Raw genomic sequence first — 15,616 nt, 5'->3', positions numbered from 1 at the left:
AGCAATTTCAGTGAGTTTGAAGAGTGAAATAGAGGTGATAAAACAAGTGTAGACAGTTCATTCAAGAAGTTTTTGTGTGAAAGAAATCTGACAGTAGTTGGAGCTGCATCAGAGGAGAATTTTAAGATAAATTTGTATGCTTATAAAAAAAATCCCATAGAGAGAGAAATTGATAATTTAAGTTTGGAGATAACTGAAGGAGTGAAATTCTTGAGAAACTGAGACATGGGATCCAGACTACAATGGAGAGGAATTTGCCTTGGAAAGGAGCAACAATACTTCTGTCCTTCTAACTGGAAGAAGAGCTGAAGGATGGCTTCTGGTTTTCTCACAGTAGGAAATATTAGCAGAAAGTGATTTGAGAGGCTATAAAAGGTTTCAGAGGGAGAGAAGACAGAAGGTATGAAATAGTTTATGAGCTTATTAGAAAATCTCTCCACAGTGTAGGGTATCTTTGTGATCAGAATTTAAAGTAAAAACAATCAGTTAATCTGTATGATTTCCTTCAGGTACATTAAGTAGGGCAGACGTTCCTGGTGTTGAAGAAGAATTAGCGTAATTCTTGAGCTTTCTCAGAAATTTCCTTTGTTCACGAGTGTATTTAGTGTTGCATAGTACACGGCTTCCGGCCGTGGCAAAAGGAGCACTAACTAGATTTGATATCCTCAAATCCACCTCTTACTGGAAATTTCCTCCTGCACCAGGTCTAAACGCCCTCAGCAGTCGTAAGACACACCCCCAGCCGCCAGAGGCCGCAGTGGCGTTCCGCGCGGCCGGAAGGGAATTCGGTCCAGCGCGGACCGGCGTTTCCGCTTTGCGTTCACATCGCTTCTCGCGCTCTTTACGTCGGTACCCAGGGAGTAGGCGTTTCCGGCCATTCATACTCCTAGGCTTTTTGGACTTGGGTGGTCGCGTTTTGTGCGCTATCCGACCGAAAGAGTGCCGGCGCTGCTAGGATGAAGCTCGTAAGGTGAGGAGGTGACCCAGCCGGGTCGGGGCTGTGACCATTTGAGCCGGGAGCAGCAGGCCGGGCTGCCTAATTACGGGAGGCGCGAAAGCCGCGTGCGCGCGCGGCCTGGTAACGGCCTCCCGCGCCCGCTGCTCCCGCCCCATCTTGACCGCGCCGCCGCGGGCGCTGGGCCTGGGCTTCAGACTGAATTGCGTGCGGATCCCGTGTGTCTTTCGAGAGGTGGCTGTAAAGGCCTGGCGGGCGGTTTCGTCCCTTCTAGTGTCTAAGAGGTCTGAAAGGTGCAGCGCCAGGCTTACAAGCTCTTATTTTCGGTTAGTTGAAGATTTTCATTTCATTGGAATTTGTGTTCTTAGTCTAGGTTACTTTTCTGGTCCCTCTCTGCCTGCAGGAACCCCAAATATAACTAAGTGTTCGCTCCTTGAGAACGTGGGTGACATAAAAATTTTATGCGTTGAGTTAAATTAATGAACTTTAAAAAAGTACCCAGAAGCTGCAGGACTATCTGGAAATAATGAAACTCATTTCCGAAATGTCTTAAATCAGTGTTGGACTTCTGATTTCATTACCTTTTTTTAGTTTATTTTTGATAACTTTTTAGATTTAAGGTTACTCAACTAAGATTTCCTTTCAAGATAGTTCTTTAATTCAGGGGAAAAAAATCTCCCAACTTCAGGCAGAATCATTTTCCATATTTGTGGCTGATTTATGCAGGTAATCGCATTGTTTTATTTCTGTGTTTAAACTTGATCGGTTAGTTGAGCCTATTGGTTTACTGATTTGAGGAATTCATTATAAACTGCTTGGAAAGAGATTTGGTTTTGGTGTTTTTCCCTGAGGCAGAGAGCCTGGAACCTAGAGAACGTCTCTGATTAAGTTAGCAGTTACAAGTGTAACAGCTAGTCAGTCCCTTGTCTGAATCAAGGTTTGTCAATTGCGATCAGTTACTGGGCACCTGTTACACTGCACTGGTAATGGATTATTTTTTTTTTTAATTTTTTAAAGGCAGAATGCTTGCCTTTTTGGGACTTCCTGTTTTGTGAAGACAGACAAGTAGATAATTTCTAGTATGGTTGAAATAACATATAAAACCTGAATATGTATTTCGAGTGGAATTTATAGAGAGAAGGCATTTAAGGTTAACTTTTTGTCTATTTTTGTTTGAATTTAGCTTTGGAGAAAAACACCCCAGAATTTAAAGTATATTTTCACAATTTGTCGATAACTGTCAGTCTGAATCTATAGTTAATTTTTGTGTAATGCTCTTTGGAATCAGTTTATCTCATTTAAAGTTATTGTGGGTTGTGACAGTTTTCCCGAAAAATTTAAAAGCTGTACTGAATCTTATTCTGTGTATTAGACTGTAGAAGTTAAATGTCTTCTTACTGGAGAGTGTATTTTGTGCCAAGAAAATGAGTAGTAGTTTAACTGGTTTGCATTTTCAGTTGACTTATTTCTGTACAGGGGTTGGTGGCACCTTACTGTCACCTTAACCAAAAATCTGGGTGTTGTCTTTTGATATCTTTCTCTCTTAATAAACTGATAAGTTGACAGGTTTTCACAATTTTACCTACCTCCTAAAAGTAGCTCTTGTTACCCAATTTTCTTTGATTTTTAAAATTTTGATAGTGGATTTGGATACCAAAGGATACTATATCAATTGGATATTTAAGTTTCAGTATGTAAAAAGAATTCAGATAGTGAAGGATTCATCAGAAAATAATTCAAATCTGTTTGGTTCCTGGGCTGGGATAACTGTCTATTTTTCCTGCCAGAATACCTTCACTACCATTCCAGTCACACCACTAAGCCATAAAGGCTCCTTTTTTTCCACCCAAGATTTTTTATTTTACCTCTTGAGGTAACTATCTCATGCTATGAAATACAGTATATATTTGCCAATTTAAAAAAATTTGCACACCTCTGTAACCCAAACCCCTGTTGAGATATGGAACATTACCAAAACTTCATTTCCCTCAAGCCCTTCCCAGTCAGTCTTGTGTTCTCATAACCCCCCTGGCAATCAGTTTCTTCTACCATTGCTTAGTTTTGGTTTCAGTAGAATTTCATATACGTATTTGGAATTATGCAGTATGCATTCTTGTGTAAAATGTCTTACGCAGCATATTTTTGAGATTCATCCACATTGTGTCTTGTATCAGTAATTTGTTTAATTTTATTAGTAGATAAATTCATTGTATGTTTAAAAGTTACATGTTTTGGGGGTGCCCGGCTGGCTCAGTTGATCTTGAGGTTGTAAACGTGAGCCCCCATGTTAGGTGTTTGCTTAATCTTAGAAATTTAAAACTTACATGTGTATTTTCTTTAAAATTGCTTTGAACATTCTTGTGCAAGTCTTTTTTCATTTTGGGCGGTGGATATTTAGGAGTGGAGTTGCTGGATCATAGCATCGTGTATACTTTAGTTCTATAGGAAGATGCCAGATCATTTTCCCAAGCGGTTATATACCATTTTACACGCCCACCAACAGTATATTAGAATTCCAATTGCTCCACACCCTTAACAATATTTGTAGTCAGTTTTTTTTTTTTTTAATTTTTTTTTAATGTTTTTATTTATTTTTGCGACAGAGAGAGACAGAGCATGAGCAGGGAAGGGACAGAGAGAGAGGGAGACACAGAATCGGAAGCAGGCTCCAGGCTCTGAGCTGTCCGCACAGAGCCCGACGCGGGGCTTGAACCCACAGACTGTGAGATCATGACCTGAGCCGAAGTCGGATGCTTAACCGACTGAGCCACCCAGGCGCCCCTGTAGTCAGTTTAATTTTAGCCATTTCATTGCTTGTGTAGTAGTGTCTTATTATGGTTTTAATTTGCATTTTCTTTTTTTTAAAAAAGCCTTTTAAATTTATTTATTTTGAGAAAGAGAGAGAGAGCGAGAGTGTGGGGGGTCTGGGGGGGTGGGGGAGGGGTAGAGAGAGAGAATCCCAAGCACTGTCCGTTGCAGGGCCCCATGTGGGGCTCAAACTGACAAACCATGAGATGATGACCTGAGCCTCAGCTTAACTGACTGAGCCACCCAGGCTCCCCTTGCATTTTCCTAATGCCTAATGATGTTGAACACTTTTTCACCTGCTTATTGACTATTCATGTATCTTTGTGAAGTGTTTCATTTTAATTGTGTTGTTTTATTATTGAGTTGTAGGAATTTTCTTTATATAACCTGGATACTAGTTCTTTGTCAGGTGTAACTATTCCCAGTTTGACTTGCTTGTTCATTTCCTTAATGTCTTTTGTGAGTAGTAGTTTATTTTGAGGAAGTTTTAATTTACCAGCTTTTCCTTTTATGGTGATTATCTGTGTACTGTCAAGAAATTTTTTTGCCTACCCTCAAACCATAAAGTTATTCTCCTATGTTTTCCTCTTAAAGCTTTATGATTTTACTTTTATGTTTAGGCCTGTGATCTGTCATGAATTAATTTTGGTAAGTGGAATGAATTAGGGGTCCAGGTTTGTTTTTTTCAATATAGATTTCCAATTATTCTATATTCTTAGGGAATGTAAATCCCTATTACCATAGATTGTATCATTTGTTGGAAAGGTTTTCCTTTGCCCATTGGAGTGCTTTGACAGTCCCATTGGCACCTTTGTAGAAGATTATTTTATATATACATATATATTTATTTATATTTGTATACGTATATAGTATATGTTTAGTATATAAATATAAAGAGAGCAAGTGGGGGAGAGGGACAGCGGGGGAAAGAGAGAGAATGTTAAGCAGGCTCCACACTGAACCTGTGGTGATCCCTGCAACTCTGGGATCATGACCTCAGCCAAAATCAAGAGTCGGATGCTTAACCGACTGAGCCAACCAGGTCCCCCAAAATTAACTATATAAATGTGGGTCCATTCCTGGACTCTATTCTGTTTCATTGATCTATTTGTTTTTCCTGTGTCTTGATAACTGTAATTTTAACCTATGTACTGCTCTAGCCACCTAAATTGTCTTCCAGTGTGAATATGACCCTGGTGGTACTCCATTGATGAAAATTCTCAAGTAGCTCTTTAACAGCTTGGGCTCCACATGAAAGGAAATTACCTACCTCTTACCTACTCATTTTCTGGGACTTAACATTCCATTGGTAGTGTAGCTGTAATTTCTCTGTGCATTGTGCTATTTCTTATTCCCAAATCTTTGCTCTGGTTTCTTTTTGCTGTGTGTTTCCAACTTTTCAGACTTCTTACTAGAAGTCCACCAAGTTCTGACTCCCTCCTATCCATGCTACATTATGTTCCTGGTAAAAGCCTGTGCCTACATCCATTACATTTTAAATTTAGTTACCTTTAAAATAAAATATCTTTTATGTGTCTGTCCTTTCTATTAGAGTTTGAGCTCCTTGGAGGCCTAGTCCTACTCATTTTTAATCCTCATTGCCATGCACAGGGACTACCAGATAACATATAATTATAAATATTATTTAAAAAACATCCTTGGACTTGTTGAAATGTATTTTGGTTCCTTCAGAAGCCCTTTTGCTTACTTTGGTTTTCCTTTTACTTCCTTCCATATGGTAGATTGTTTGATTACTAAAAGGTTTTATTTTTACTTTAATACTACTTTCAAAAATGATTTGGACTTCTCTAAAAGTTAAATATTACTGAGTGGGACAATTAATTATTTTTTTTTAAATTATGTAAACTCTGTGCCCAACATGAGGCTCAAACTCATGACCTGGAGATCAAGAGTTCCTTGTTCTGCCTACTGAGCCAGCCAGGTGCCCCAAAATAAAAGATTTTTTGAAAACCAAAGTTTGATAATGGAAAGAAACTATTAGATGAAATTCTAGGCTAATATAGTTATAAGTGATTATTGTAGAGGTAAATTAAAGAATTCTTACCCAGTGAAATAAAGCATTAACAATTAATTGAGAGAGCCTTTCTTTCCTTGACAGCAAATATGAGAAGTATTCAACATAATGGATCTTTATACAAGTCAGATTAACTTTTTAAAATTTGGGACTTAATATGTCGCAATCCAAGTATCCCCCTTTTCCATGGCTGGCAGTGCCACTAAAAAAGTGGTATTTTAAGATTGTCTTCTTTTTTATTCATTGAAACATTTCAGCGAACTGTTGATTTAGTGCCCATGACCACCCAGGATTAGGTGTAAAGGTCTTGATCCCTACCCTAAGCAGTAGTCTAATGGGGGAGAAAAATAGGTGATCCTACATGTACCATTCAGTGTGATACTATGATAGGGTATACAAAGTCTGTATTATAGATTAGAAATTTTGAATGTGGACATTATTGGATCATAGTGAAGGATTATTGTTCATCATCCTGCATGTGATTGTGGTATTATGATTACGTAGGAGAATGTCCTCATTAGAAAATTCATGATGGGGGTGCCTGGGTGGCTCGGTCGGTTAAGCGTCCGACTTCGGCTCAGGTCATGATCTCACGGTCCGTGGGTTCGAGCCCCGCGTCGGGCTCTGTGCTGACAGCTCAGAGCCTGGAGCCTGCTTCAGATCCTGTGTCTCCCTCTCTCTGTGACCCTCCCCCGTTCATGCTCTGTCTCTCTCTGTCTCAAAAATAAATAAACGTTAAAAAAAAAAAAATTAAAAAAAAAAAGAAAATTCATGATGAAGACGATATGAAAGTATAAGTTGTGTGGGGACATACCCACATAAATGGGAACATTTTATTTATTTTTAATGTTTATTTAGAGAGAGAGTGTGAGCAGGGGAGGGGCAGAGAGAGAGAGAGAGAGAGAGAGTCAGTCCCAAGCAGGCTCCATCCTGTGAGCACAGAGCCTGACATGGGGCTCAGTCTCATGAAACGCAAGATCATGACTTGAGCCAAGAATAAAGGTAGATTTCTACCTCATGCTTCATGGAAAAGAGATTAATTCCAGGTAGATTAAAACTCAAAATAGAAAAGTAGAAGAAATAAGACTTTTTACAGTCTTGGGGTGGGAATATACTCTTACACAGATTAATACCTGAGGAAGATTCAGAAATTTAACAATATAAAAATGAAAACCACAAACAAAACACGAATGGCTGTGGCAAACTGGTAGAAAATAAAAAAACTTTTGACCTAATTGAACATGTGTGAATAATGTGAATAGGTAATTCATAGAAGAAATTCAAATTCCCCATCTTCATGAAAAGATGTTTAATCTCACAAATAATAAGGGAAAACACATTGTCTTTTTTTCCCTGTAGAAGTGACAAAAATTTAGAAGATCGGTTACAGTTAGTGTTGCTAAGGATTTGCATAAATGGATTTGTGATTTCTAAATGTCTTTAAACTGCTAAATGAGAACTACAAGGTATAGAAGTCAATAAAGTTATGGCTCAGTTTGCATAAAAACATTTCATCTGTATGCTTATGAATGCATGTAAAATGGTCTAAAGAATCTCCCCATATACATTGGGGGGGGGGTTACAAAGGGAGACTTTTAGTGTTTATACATACAGGAAGCATGTAATTTTTTTTACTATCTATTATAATTTGTTTTTTCTTCCATTTTAGTGAGATAGTTGACGGATAATTCTATATAAGTTTTAAGGTATATAGCATAATGACTTGGCTTACGTATATTGCCAAATGATTACCACAGTAAGTTTAGTTAACATACATCATCTGTTATGGACACCAAAAAAGAGGGGAAAAAAGGTTTTTTCCTTGTGATGAGAACTTTAGGATCTACTCTCTTAGCAGCTTTCAAATGTACCATGTAGCAGTGTTAACTATAGTCATGTTGTACCTCACATTCCTAATACTTAATTTACCTTATAACTGGAAGTTCGTACCTTTTTCACTACCTTCATATAATTTCTTGATTTCAGTTTTTGTGAATTATGATGATTTTATGACCTGTATGCATGGCTTGGAGATAAAGCTGTATAATGGTTTAGACAATCAGAAATGTCCAAATAACAGTTTCTGGTATTACGTTCCTTCATAAATATTAAAGGTATAATTCAAGGAAAACTGAAACTGTCATGCAGATTATTAATAGGAATTGGTGCAGGTAGCATCTACAGCAGATTTTGAACATCTAGAAATTTCACTCTTTCACTCAAAAGATTTTAAAGTGTTAAAGGTGAACATTTGTTGTTTTATTTCCACGTTTTTATAGATTTTTGATGAAATTGAGTCATGAAACTGTAACCATTGAATTAAAGAATGGAACACAGGTCCATGGAACAATCACAGGTATGGATACAGGATGGCTTTTTATAACACTTTTTTCTACCTCTTCCACCTTTTAGACCAGTACGTCCTTGAAGATAGAGGATGGGGTTTTCATGTTTGATTACCTTGGGTGAAAATATATATGGGAAATAAAGTATTTGGGAGTATTTACTTTTAGTTTTTTTTCTTATGTGTCTAACTCTTTGCTTTAATAATATTGTATGCATAGTTTTATATTTAAGGCTACTGTGATGGATATTCACTGTGATGGATATTCACTCATGGTAGGTGGTCCCCCCAAGATTGCAAAACTTCAAAACAATTTCTGAGCCAAATGAATGAAAATGCTATCTTAGCATGTGATCTCAGTCTCTGAAATATTTAAACTGTAAGTTTATAAATAATTTAATTTAATTTAATTTATTATTATTTTTTAGAGCACACAAGCAGGGGAGAGGAGCAGAGAGAGAGAGAATCTTAAGCTCCACACTCAGCATGGAGTCCAACATGGGGCTCGATCCCATGACCCTGGGTTCGTGACCTGAGCCAGAACCAAGAGTCAGATGCTCAACTGACCAAGCCACCCAGGAGCCCCTATAAATTTTTAATGTGTAGATCCAGCATCTGAGTACACCAAGAGAAATATATGGTGTTAATTGGTGTTAATATGGTGATAATATTTGAATATACTCACATTTGCAACACGAATTGCTTTGAAAGGAAATTGATACAGTATAAAGTTTCAATACCATATGGTCCGTGACCATATCTGAGGAAGAGTAATTGCTATTCTGTTGAAACTCCATAAGTAAGGATTTAGTTTGCTCTCTCCTGAACTCTGTATTAGATGTGGTGGAGGAAGGAGAGTGTTCTTCCCACTTTTTAGGAACTCAAAATCTAGTGATGTTTGACACAAAAAAACATAATATAAGGTTTGCCTAACATATATAGTAGGTACTTAATAAGCTATATCCTGGGTGGGGGAAGATTTTCAACTCATAGGATGAGCAAAATTTACGAAAATCTGTTCTATTCCCCTCAGTAACACTAGTTACTGTTACAAGTTACAGGATGGGGCGCCTGGGTGGCTCGGTCGGTTAAGCGGCCGACTTCGGCTCAGGTCATGATCTCGCGGTCCGTGAGTTCGAGCCCTGCGTCGGGCTCTGTGCTGACAGCTCAGAGCCTGGAGCCTGTTTCAGATTCTGTGTCTCCCTCTCTCTCTCTGCCCCTCCCCTGTTCATGCCTCTGTCTCTCTCTGTCTCAAAAATAAATAAACGTTAAAAAAAAAAAAATTACAAAATTAAAAAAAAAACCAAGTTACAGGTTATAAGTTTCTTGCATCCTGTATGAATATGTGTTTTAGTCCTCATAATAAGGATATTGAGGATTGAGTTAAAACGTTTTAACACGCAGTTCCTAACACGTAGAAAGCGCTCATACATCTCATTTTTTCCTCCCCCTTGATGGATCAAGATCCCCAAGGAGATAGACTATCTCAAAAGTATATTAATTTTGGAAAAGAAGAGGATCTCTTCTTTTTCAAAAGAAGGAGGAAAAGATTAGTAATAAAACTAATAAATTTGAGATGGATGTTGGGAAAGTTGAAAGAATTCATGTTTCTGGCCTAACTGCCTAGGGTCAGAAATAAACTAGATCTTGGGGTACCTGGGTGGCTGAGTCAGTTAGACATCCGACTCTTGATTTCAGCCCAGGTCATGATCTCACAGTTTGTGGGTTCGAGCCCTGCATCAAGCTCTTCACTGACAGCGTGGAGCCTGCTTAGGATTCTCTGTCTCCCTCTTTGTCTCTACCCCTCCCTTGCTTGCTATCTGTCTCAAAAAAAATAAACTCAATTTAATAAAAATTAACTAGATCTTTAGTTATCCCATTTGTTCAGCTATATTGGTAAAGGCTCCAGTAATTGGGTATTTCTACTATACTGCCATATATTCATTCTAGAAAATTGTTTTTATTTTGTAAAATCTCAGACTGGAAACATAGGAAAAATAGTTTGAAGCAGACCATTTAAAACCTGGGCAACTTGGTAATTAAAATACTAACAAAAACAGTAACGTTCCTTTAAAAAAAAAAAAGTTAAAAAGACGTTAAATTCATAGTAACAAAAAATACTGCAGTACAAATGGAACTTTATATTTAAGAGAAGGATGAATCTAATTTGGTGGAATGGGGTATAAGGAAGTTATGGAGACAGAGAACATGCAATAAACATTGCTCACCCTGAGATGAGAATACCTGGGCACAGTGAGAATGAGTCATGGATACCACTCGCATTCCTCCAGAGCTTGTTGCATTCACATCTGTAAGCATATCTAACCGTGCAAAACATTAATGTCCTGGGGATAATCTTTGAAGAAAGGATTTCTGGTTTATACGGACATTCACCCATTTACTAGTTGTATTAAATTATGTCTTAGAAATGTGCACTCTAGCAGAACAGATAGCACTCTCTGGTATTTACTGTGGCCTGATAGGTAAACTGGTTGCCTTCTTTATCATGCTAATAATTGCCCTCTTTTTTCCCCTCTAGGTGTAGATGTCAGCATGAACACACATCTTAAAGCAGTGAAAATGACTTTGAAGAATAGAGAACCAGTACAACTGGAAACACTGAGTATTCGAGGAAATAACATTCGATATTTTATTCTGCCAGACAGCTTACCTCTGGATACATTACTTGTGGATGTTGAACCGAAGGTGAAATCTAAGAAAAGGGAAGCTGGTAAGTTTGAAAGATTATAAATGTTTTTGTGAATGTGTATTTAACATTTGTGAACCACAGATTTTTTTTATTTTGTTTTGATTCCCTGTACTTGCTGTGCATGCATATAGTATTTATTATGGTTTCTGGTGTTGATACCAAAGACTGATGCTATTCTTCTTGTCTCTTTGCATATCCTAGTCCCCGACCCTTTACACACTTTGGAAGATTTGGAGATTTAACTCTCTATTCCTGTTGTTCTGAACTTTCTTAATGACTTGGCATAGAGTCTTTGCTTGCTCTCTGTATTGTTTCCTCCATTTTGTTGTTTTGGCTGTTTGGTGGACCCCTTCAATATGGGTATTCTTGCCTTTCAAACTAAGAAATGGTATGTGTAGCTCTGATAAATGTCTTCTCTTTACTTACTGTTCTTTCTTCCTGGATTTTTTTTAAAATTTTTTTAATGTTTATTTATTTTTGAGAGAGAGAGAGTGAGCAGTGGAGGGACAGAGAGAGAGGGAGACACAGAATCTGAAGTAGGCTCCAGGCTCTGAGCTGTCAGCACAGAGCCCGATGTAGGGCTTGAACCCACCATCCACAAGATCATGACCTGAGCCAAAGTCAGACGCTTAACTGCTGAGTCACCCAGGAGCCCCTCTTTCTTCCTGGAATTCTTAATAATTGGGTCTTTTGAGTGATTGTCTAAGTCTTTTCTCTTATTTTTCTGTTTTTCCTATTTTTGACAGAGAGAGAGAGAGAGAGAGAGAGAGAGAGAGAGAGAGAGAGAGAGCGCGCGCATGAGTGGGGGAGGGGCAGAGAGAGAGGGAGGCACAGAATCTGAAGCAGGCTCCAGGCTTTGAGCTGTGGGCACAGAGCCCAATGCAGGGCTCAAACTCACAGACTGTGAGATCATGACCTGAGCCGAAGTCGGTCGCTCAACTGACTGAGCCACCCAGGTGCCCCTCTTTTTTTAAGTTTTATTTTGTACTCGGCATTGTATTCTTGGGTTTCTCTTTTTATTTTTTTTATTTATTTTTTTAATTCCAGTGAGTTAACATAACAATATTATATTAGTTTCAAGTGTGCAGTACAGTGATTTAGCAATTCCATATGTTGCCTGGTGGTCATCATGATGAGTGCATTCCTTAATCCCATCACCTATTTCACCCATTCTCCCGTCCCTCATTCCTTTGGTAACCACCTATTTATTTTTGAGAGGGAGTCAAAGAGAATCCCAGGCAGGCTCCACACTGTCAGTGCAGAGCCCAGTGAGGGGCTTGAACACACGAACCATGAGATCATGAGCTGAAGTCAGATGCTTAACAGACTGAGTCACCCAGGTGTCCCTGGCCATCTATTATTTAACAAGAACCCTGAAAAGACAAGTTCTGGGAAGGGAGGCTGGACTTCTGAACTGGCGGGTCTCACCATAGAGTGGCTCAAGAGTTAATTGACCTCTTCACTGAGGAGACCCAAAATTTCATCACCTAGAGTGGTTTCTGGAGCTTGGTTTTTTTTTTTTCATGAAAAGATTCCAGTCATCTACGGTGGGGGATATATGCCTGGTAGCCAGCATTATAGGAGCAAAGCAGGAGAAAGGGGCTAGGTGTTTTGTAGACCCTCACTTAATACAGGGTCTTGGTATTGAGACTTTTTTTGCCTTCCTCCCACACTAGGAAATACACTTTGTATCATTCATTTATACAACTGAAACAAAAATCTCAGAATTCCTGAATTCTAATACATGCAAAAACCCGTATGTTTCCTGTCCTCTTTTAGTTCACAAAAATTTTAGGTTGCAGCCTATAGCTTGAAAAATGCTAAATTAATACCCATTCCCTTCCCATCGGTTCTGTGCCTCTTGCTGTTATCCACTTTGCATATATTTTCAAATCTGAAGATTTTTGCTTCAATGTCTTTAGGTTTATTTTACCTTTTCTCTCCTATGTACCTGTCAGGGAAATAATCATTAGCTTTGCAAGGTGTGGAAGAGAAGACTCGCCAGTCTTCTTGCTCCACATGATTGTCAACCATTTTGTTTTCAGCCACCTGCCTCGTCTCACCCTTGGCTTCCAAGGTCCTAGGTTTTCTAGGAGTTATTCTTCCTTTACTAAACATTTACGGTTCTTAGTCTACTTTCTGAAATTTTTCAACCACTGTATTCCCTCCCTCCGTTTTTCTCTTTATGGGTATTTATTGTTTTTACTCCTTTCCTGTCATGAGTAGTATTTCAGAAGGAATTGGAGATAAATGTGCTTAATCTGCCTTGTTTTAACAGGAGTCCTAGACTTAACTCTACTTCTTTGAATGATAAGGTTGGCAACAAGGGGTAGAAGTTTAGAGTGTGACTGACTAGAACTTCATGTCAGGATTTTTTTAGTATTCATTGCTCTCTGAAGATTGAAAAAGTTCATTTGAGAAATGAGTTTTTTGTCACTATAATATTCAAGTAGGGTTAGGATGACCAGCCTACAGGAATATTGCTGTAAGGATTAAAGTACTTGGTTATGATTGGGTCAAATGACTTAAGATTCTGGAGTCATAAGGTTGTTTGATATAATGTATTTTAGACTTTCTTGGCTTTGAATTTTGAACTTGGGGTTCTATACAATAACAGAAAAGTCTGGCACATGGTGTTCATGTTCTGTTCCATTGATAGGATATCTCTTCCATCTTGTGTAAGGTTCAGATCATTTGGATTTTATTTTGTGAAGTTGAGACATGATAAAAAGAAAAATATTTATAAACCTGGTGAATTTCTCATAGATCAAATGAAATAAAAATTATCTTTGCAGGCCAGCAGCTTTGGGTTCTGCATGATAATGTATTGGAAGGATGGCTGTGAGGTCATATTTGAGAGAAGCTGGGTTAAAGTTTTCTTTCCTCTAGATGTTGTTTGTGGTGGCCCAGGTAACATCATTGCAGAAGAGAATTAACCTTGCTTTGCTTTTCTTTTTTCTTAGTTGCAGGAAGAGGCCGAGGCCGAGGAAGAGGAAGAGGACGTGGTCGGGGTAGAGGAAGAGGGGGTCCTAGGCGATAATGTCTCTCAAGATTACTATTTCAAAGTGATACGTGATTTGGAATATTTTTTGTACAGGCTTTGTTTATGTCAGTTTTTAATAAACATAAATGTAGGACACAGTTGTCTATTGACTGTCAAATTTTAATAGTTCATATAGATTCATGATATTTACATAGTAGGAGCTAAGCATTTCAACTAGGCAATCACAGACTGATTTCATTCTTAGATCAGACTTTTAATTTTTGAACTAAAGTTTTTGTATGAATGTATGTAGAATATGTACCTATTTCACATGCACTGAATATGCATTTTATTGTTTTACTTTGACTCCATTCTGTAGAACCTGCCTACGAGTGAAATAAGTTCATTTTGGTACTTCAGAAATTAACGTTCTCTGGATTCAGTCTGAAATTGATTCCCTTTTCCTGAGTTTTACTTTATGGAGATTTCCAATTCAGGAGTCTTAGACTTAGTTGTCTTCGTTAATGGGTTTTTGTTTTGTTTTAATCTCAATAGAGTATAGTTTTACATTCTCTTGAGTTGAAACTGCAGATAACATTTACTAGATTATCAGTTGTAAGCAGTGTCAAAACCTGTTAATGTGAAGTGTACCTGTTGGTGGCTCCTTTATCAAGTACTTTTACAAGTCCTTAAAGAACAAAAAGAAAGAGACCTACTTTATTTGACAACAAAATTGAGTTTTTTCCAATTGTTGCAATTGGTTAAGCTTAGAGAAAAATATGTCACAGTGTATGCGGTTCCTTGTAGAGCTTCCTACCATTTGTTCTCATGCTAAGGAAAACACCTGAGAATTGGGGGTGGGGGGACTAAATCTGTATTTACATTTAATCATGCACATGGGGTTTTGTTTTATTTTCTAAATGTGAAGGAAATTTTCTGCACAGATTATCTAAAAAGAAGGTATAGGTCCCATTAGAGGGTTATTCACATTGAGGGAGAGAGAAGTGCATTTGTGTGTTTTGTGTGTGTCTCAGTGATTTTCCATCTTTGATCTGTGGTGCTCCTATTGAACCCCACATAGAAGGCAAGGGAGCCCAATGATACTGTATGGTGGAGAGCAGATTTTAAAATGGGCAGTCAGAGCAGACTTTGCACACGTGAATAAACATGAGTTGACTCCTGCCCTCATGGAGCTTTAGGCTAAAAGGGAAGCAGAGTTAAATATCAGTAGGTAATTACAAATTGTGAATGCTCTGGTGATAGAGTACTTCACAAAACCTGATCTGTTTTAAAAGCAGTTTATATAGAAAGTTCATTTTGATTTTAAGTCAAATGCCAAAGTAACAAAAGATTTTAAACTTTTTTTGTGGAAATATTAACATTTAGGTGTTTACGGTATGAATCAATCAAAAAATATGTAAATGTAAGACTAAAGTACAGTTGGATATGTAAATGTAAGACTAAAGTACAGTTGGTGTAGATTGAGTTTATTCCACTAGAGGTCATTGTTTCATTTTTATGTGAAGAGAAATTGAAGAAAAAGCTGTTTGAACTGATTGCCATTATTAGCTATAAAGGAAGCACTGCAGTGAATAGAAAACAGACCAGACTGTGATACGCTTCCCTTGATCCTTTTCCCCAAGACAGTATATAGGATCTTAGTGTTTCTGCATTTTGCACATAAATGGTCTCTTAAAGCTTAAGGTTTTATATGTGAAAGTTTTCTTAATGAAATGTATTATGAGTTTAGAAAACCATAAGTGAAATAATAGAAAATTAAA

The 15,616-nt window shown here is 37.8% G+C and overlaps 1 protein-coding gene across 2 annotated transcripts; it reads left to right on the top strand.

Annotated features, from left to right (window-relative positions):
* Positions 1–826: 826 nt before the first annotated feature.
* On the top strand, positions 827–13,989 carry SNRPD1 (small nuclear ribonucleoprotein D1 polypeptide). 2 transcript variants are annotated; one of them, XM_058692541.1, is made up of 4 exons: positions 827–970; positions 8,078–8,154; positions 10,805–10,873; positions 13,816–13,989. In XM_058692541.1, exons 1-4 carry the CDS (start codon positions 957–959, stop codon positions 13,890–13,892), a joined length of 237 nt encoding a protein of 78 aa, XP_058548524.1. In that variant the 5' UTR covers positions 827–956; the 3' UTR covers positions 13,893–13,989. The 2 variants fall into 2 exon arrangements, with proteins under 2 accessions (XP_058548524.1, XP_058548523.1); XM_058692540.1 differs by having other exon boundaries at positions 828–970; positions 10,682–10,873.
* Positions 13,990–15,616: the final 1,627 nt, after the last annotated feature.

Source organism: Neofelis nebulosa, chromosome 11 (genome assembly GCF_028018385.1).
Source record: "Neofelis nebulosa isolate mNeoNeb1 chromosome 11, mNeoNeb1.pri, whole genome shotgun sequence".
Taxonomy (NCBI): domain Eukaryota; kingdom Metazoa; phylum Chordata; class Mammalia; order Carnivora; family Felidae; genus Neofelis; species Neofelis nebulosa.
The sequence above is the reverse complement of the archived record's forward strand: the minus strand, read 5'-3'. Positions and strand labels throughout refer to the sequence as shown.

What these genes read in the sequence shown, in the direction of transcription:
- SNRPD1 (XM_058692540.1), top strand. An exon ending in GGTCCATGGAACAATCACAG is followed by an intron (nt 8,155 to 10,681) that starts GTATGGATACAG and finishes TTTCCCCTCTAG; the next exon opens with GTGTAGATGTCAGCATGAAC. An exon ending in ATCTAAGAAAAGGGAAGCTG is followed by an intron (nt 10,874 to 13,815) that starts GTAAGTTTGAAA and finishes CTTTTTTCTTAG; the next exon opens with TTGCAGGAAGAGGCCGAGGC.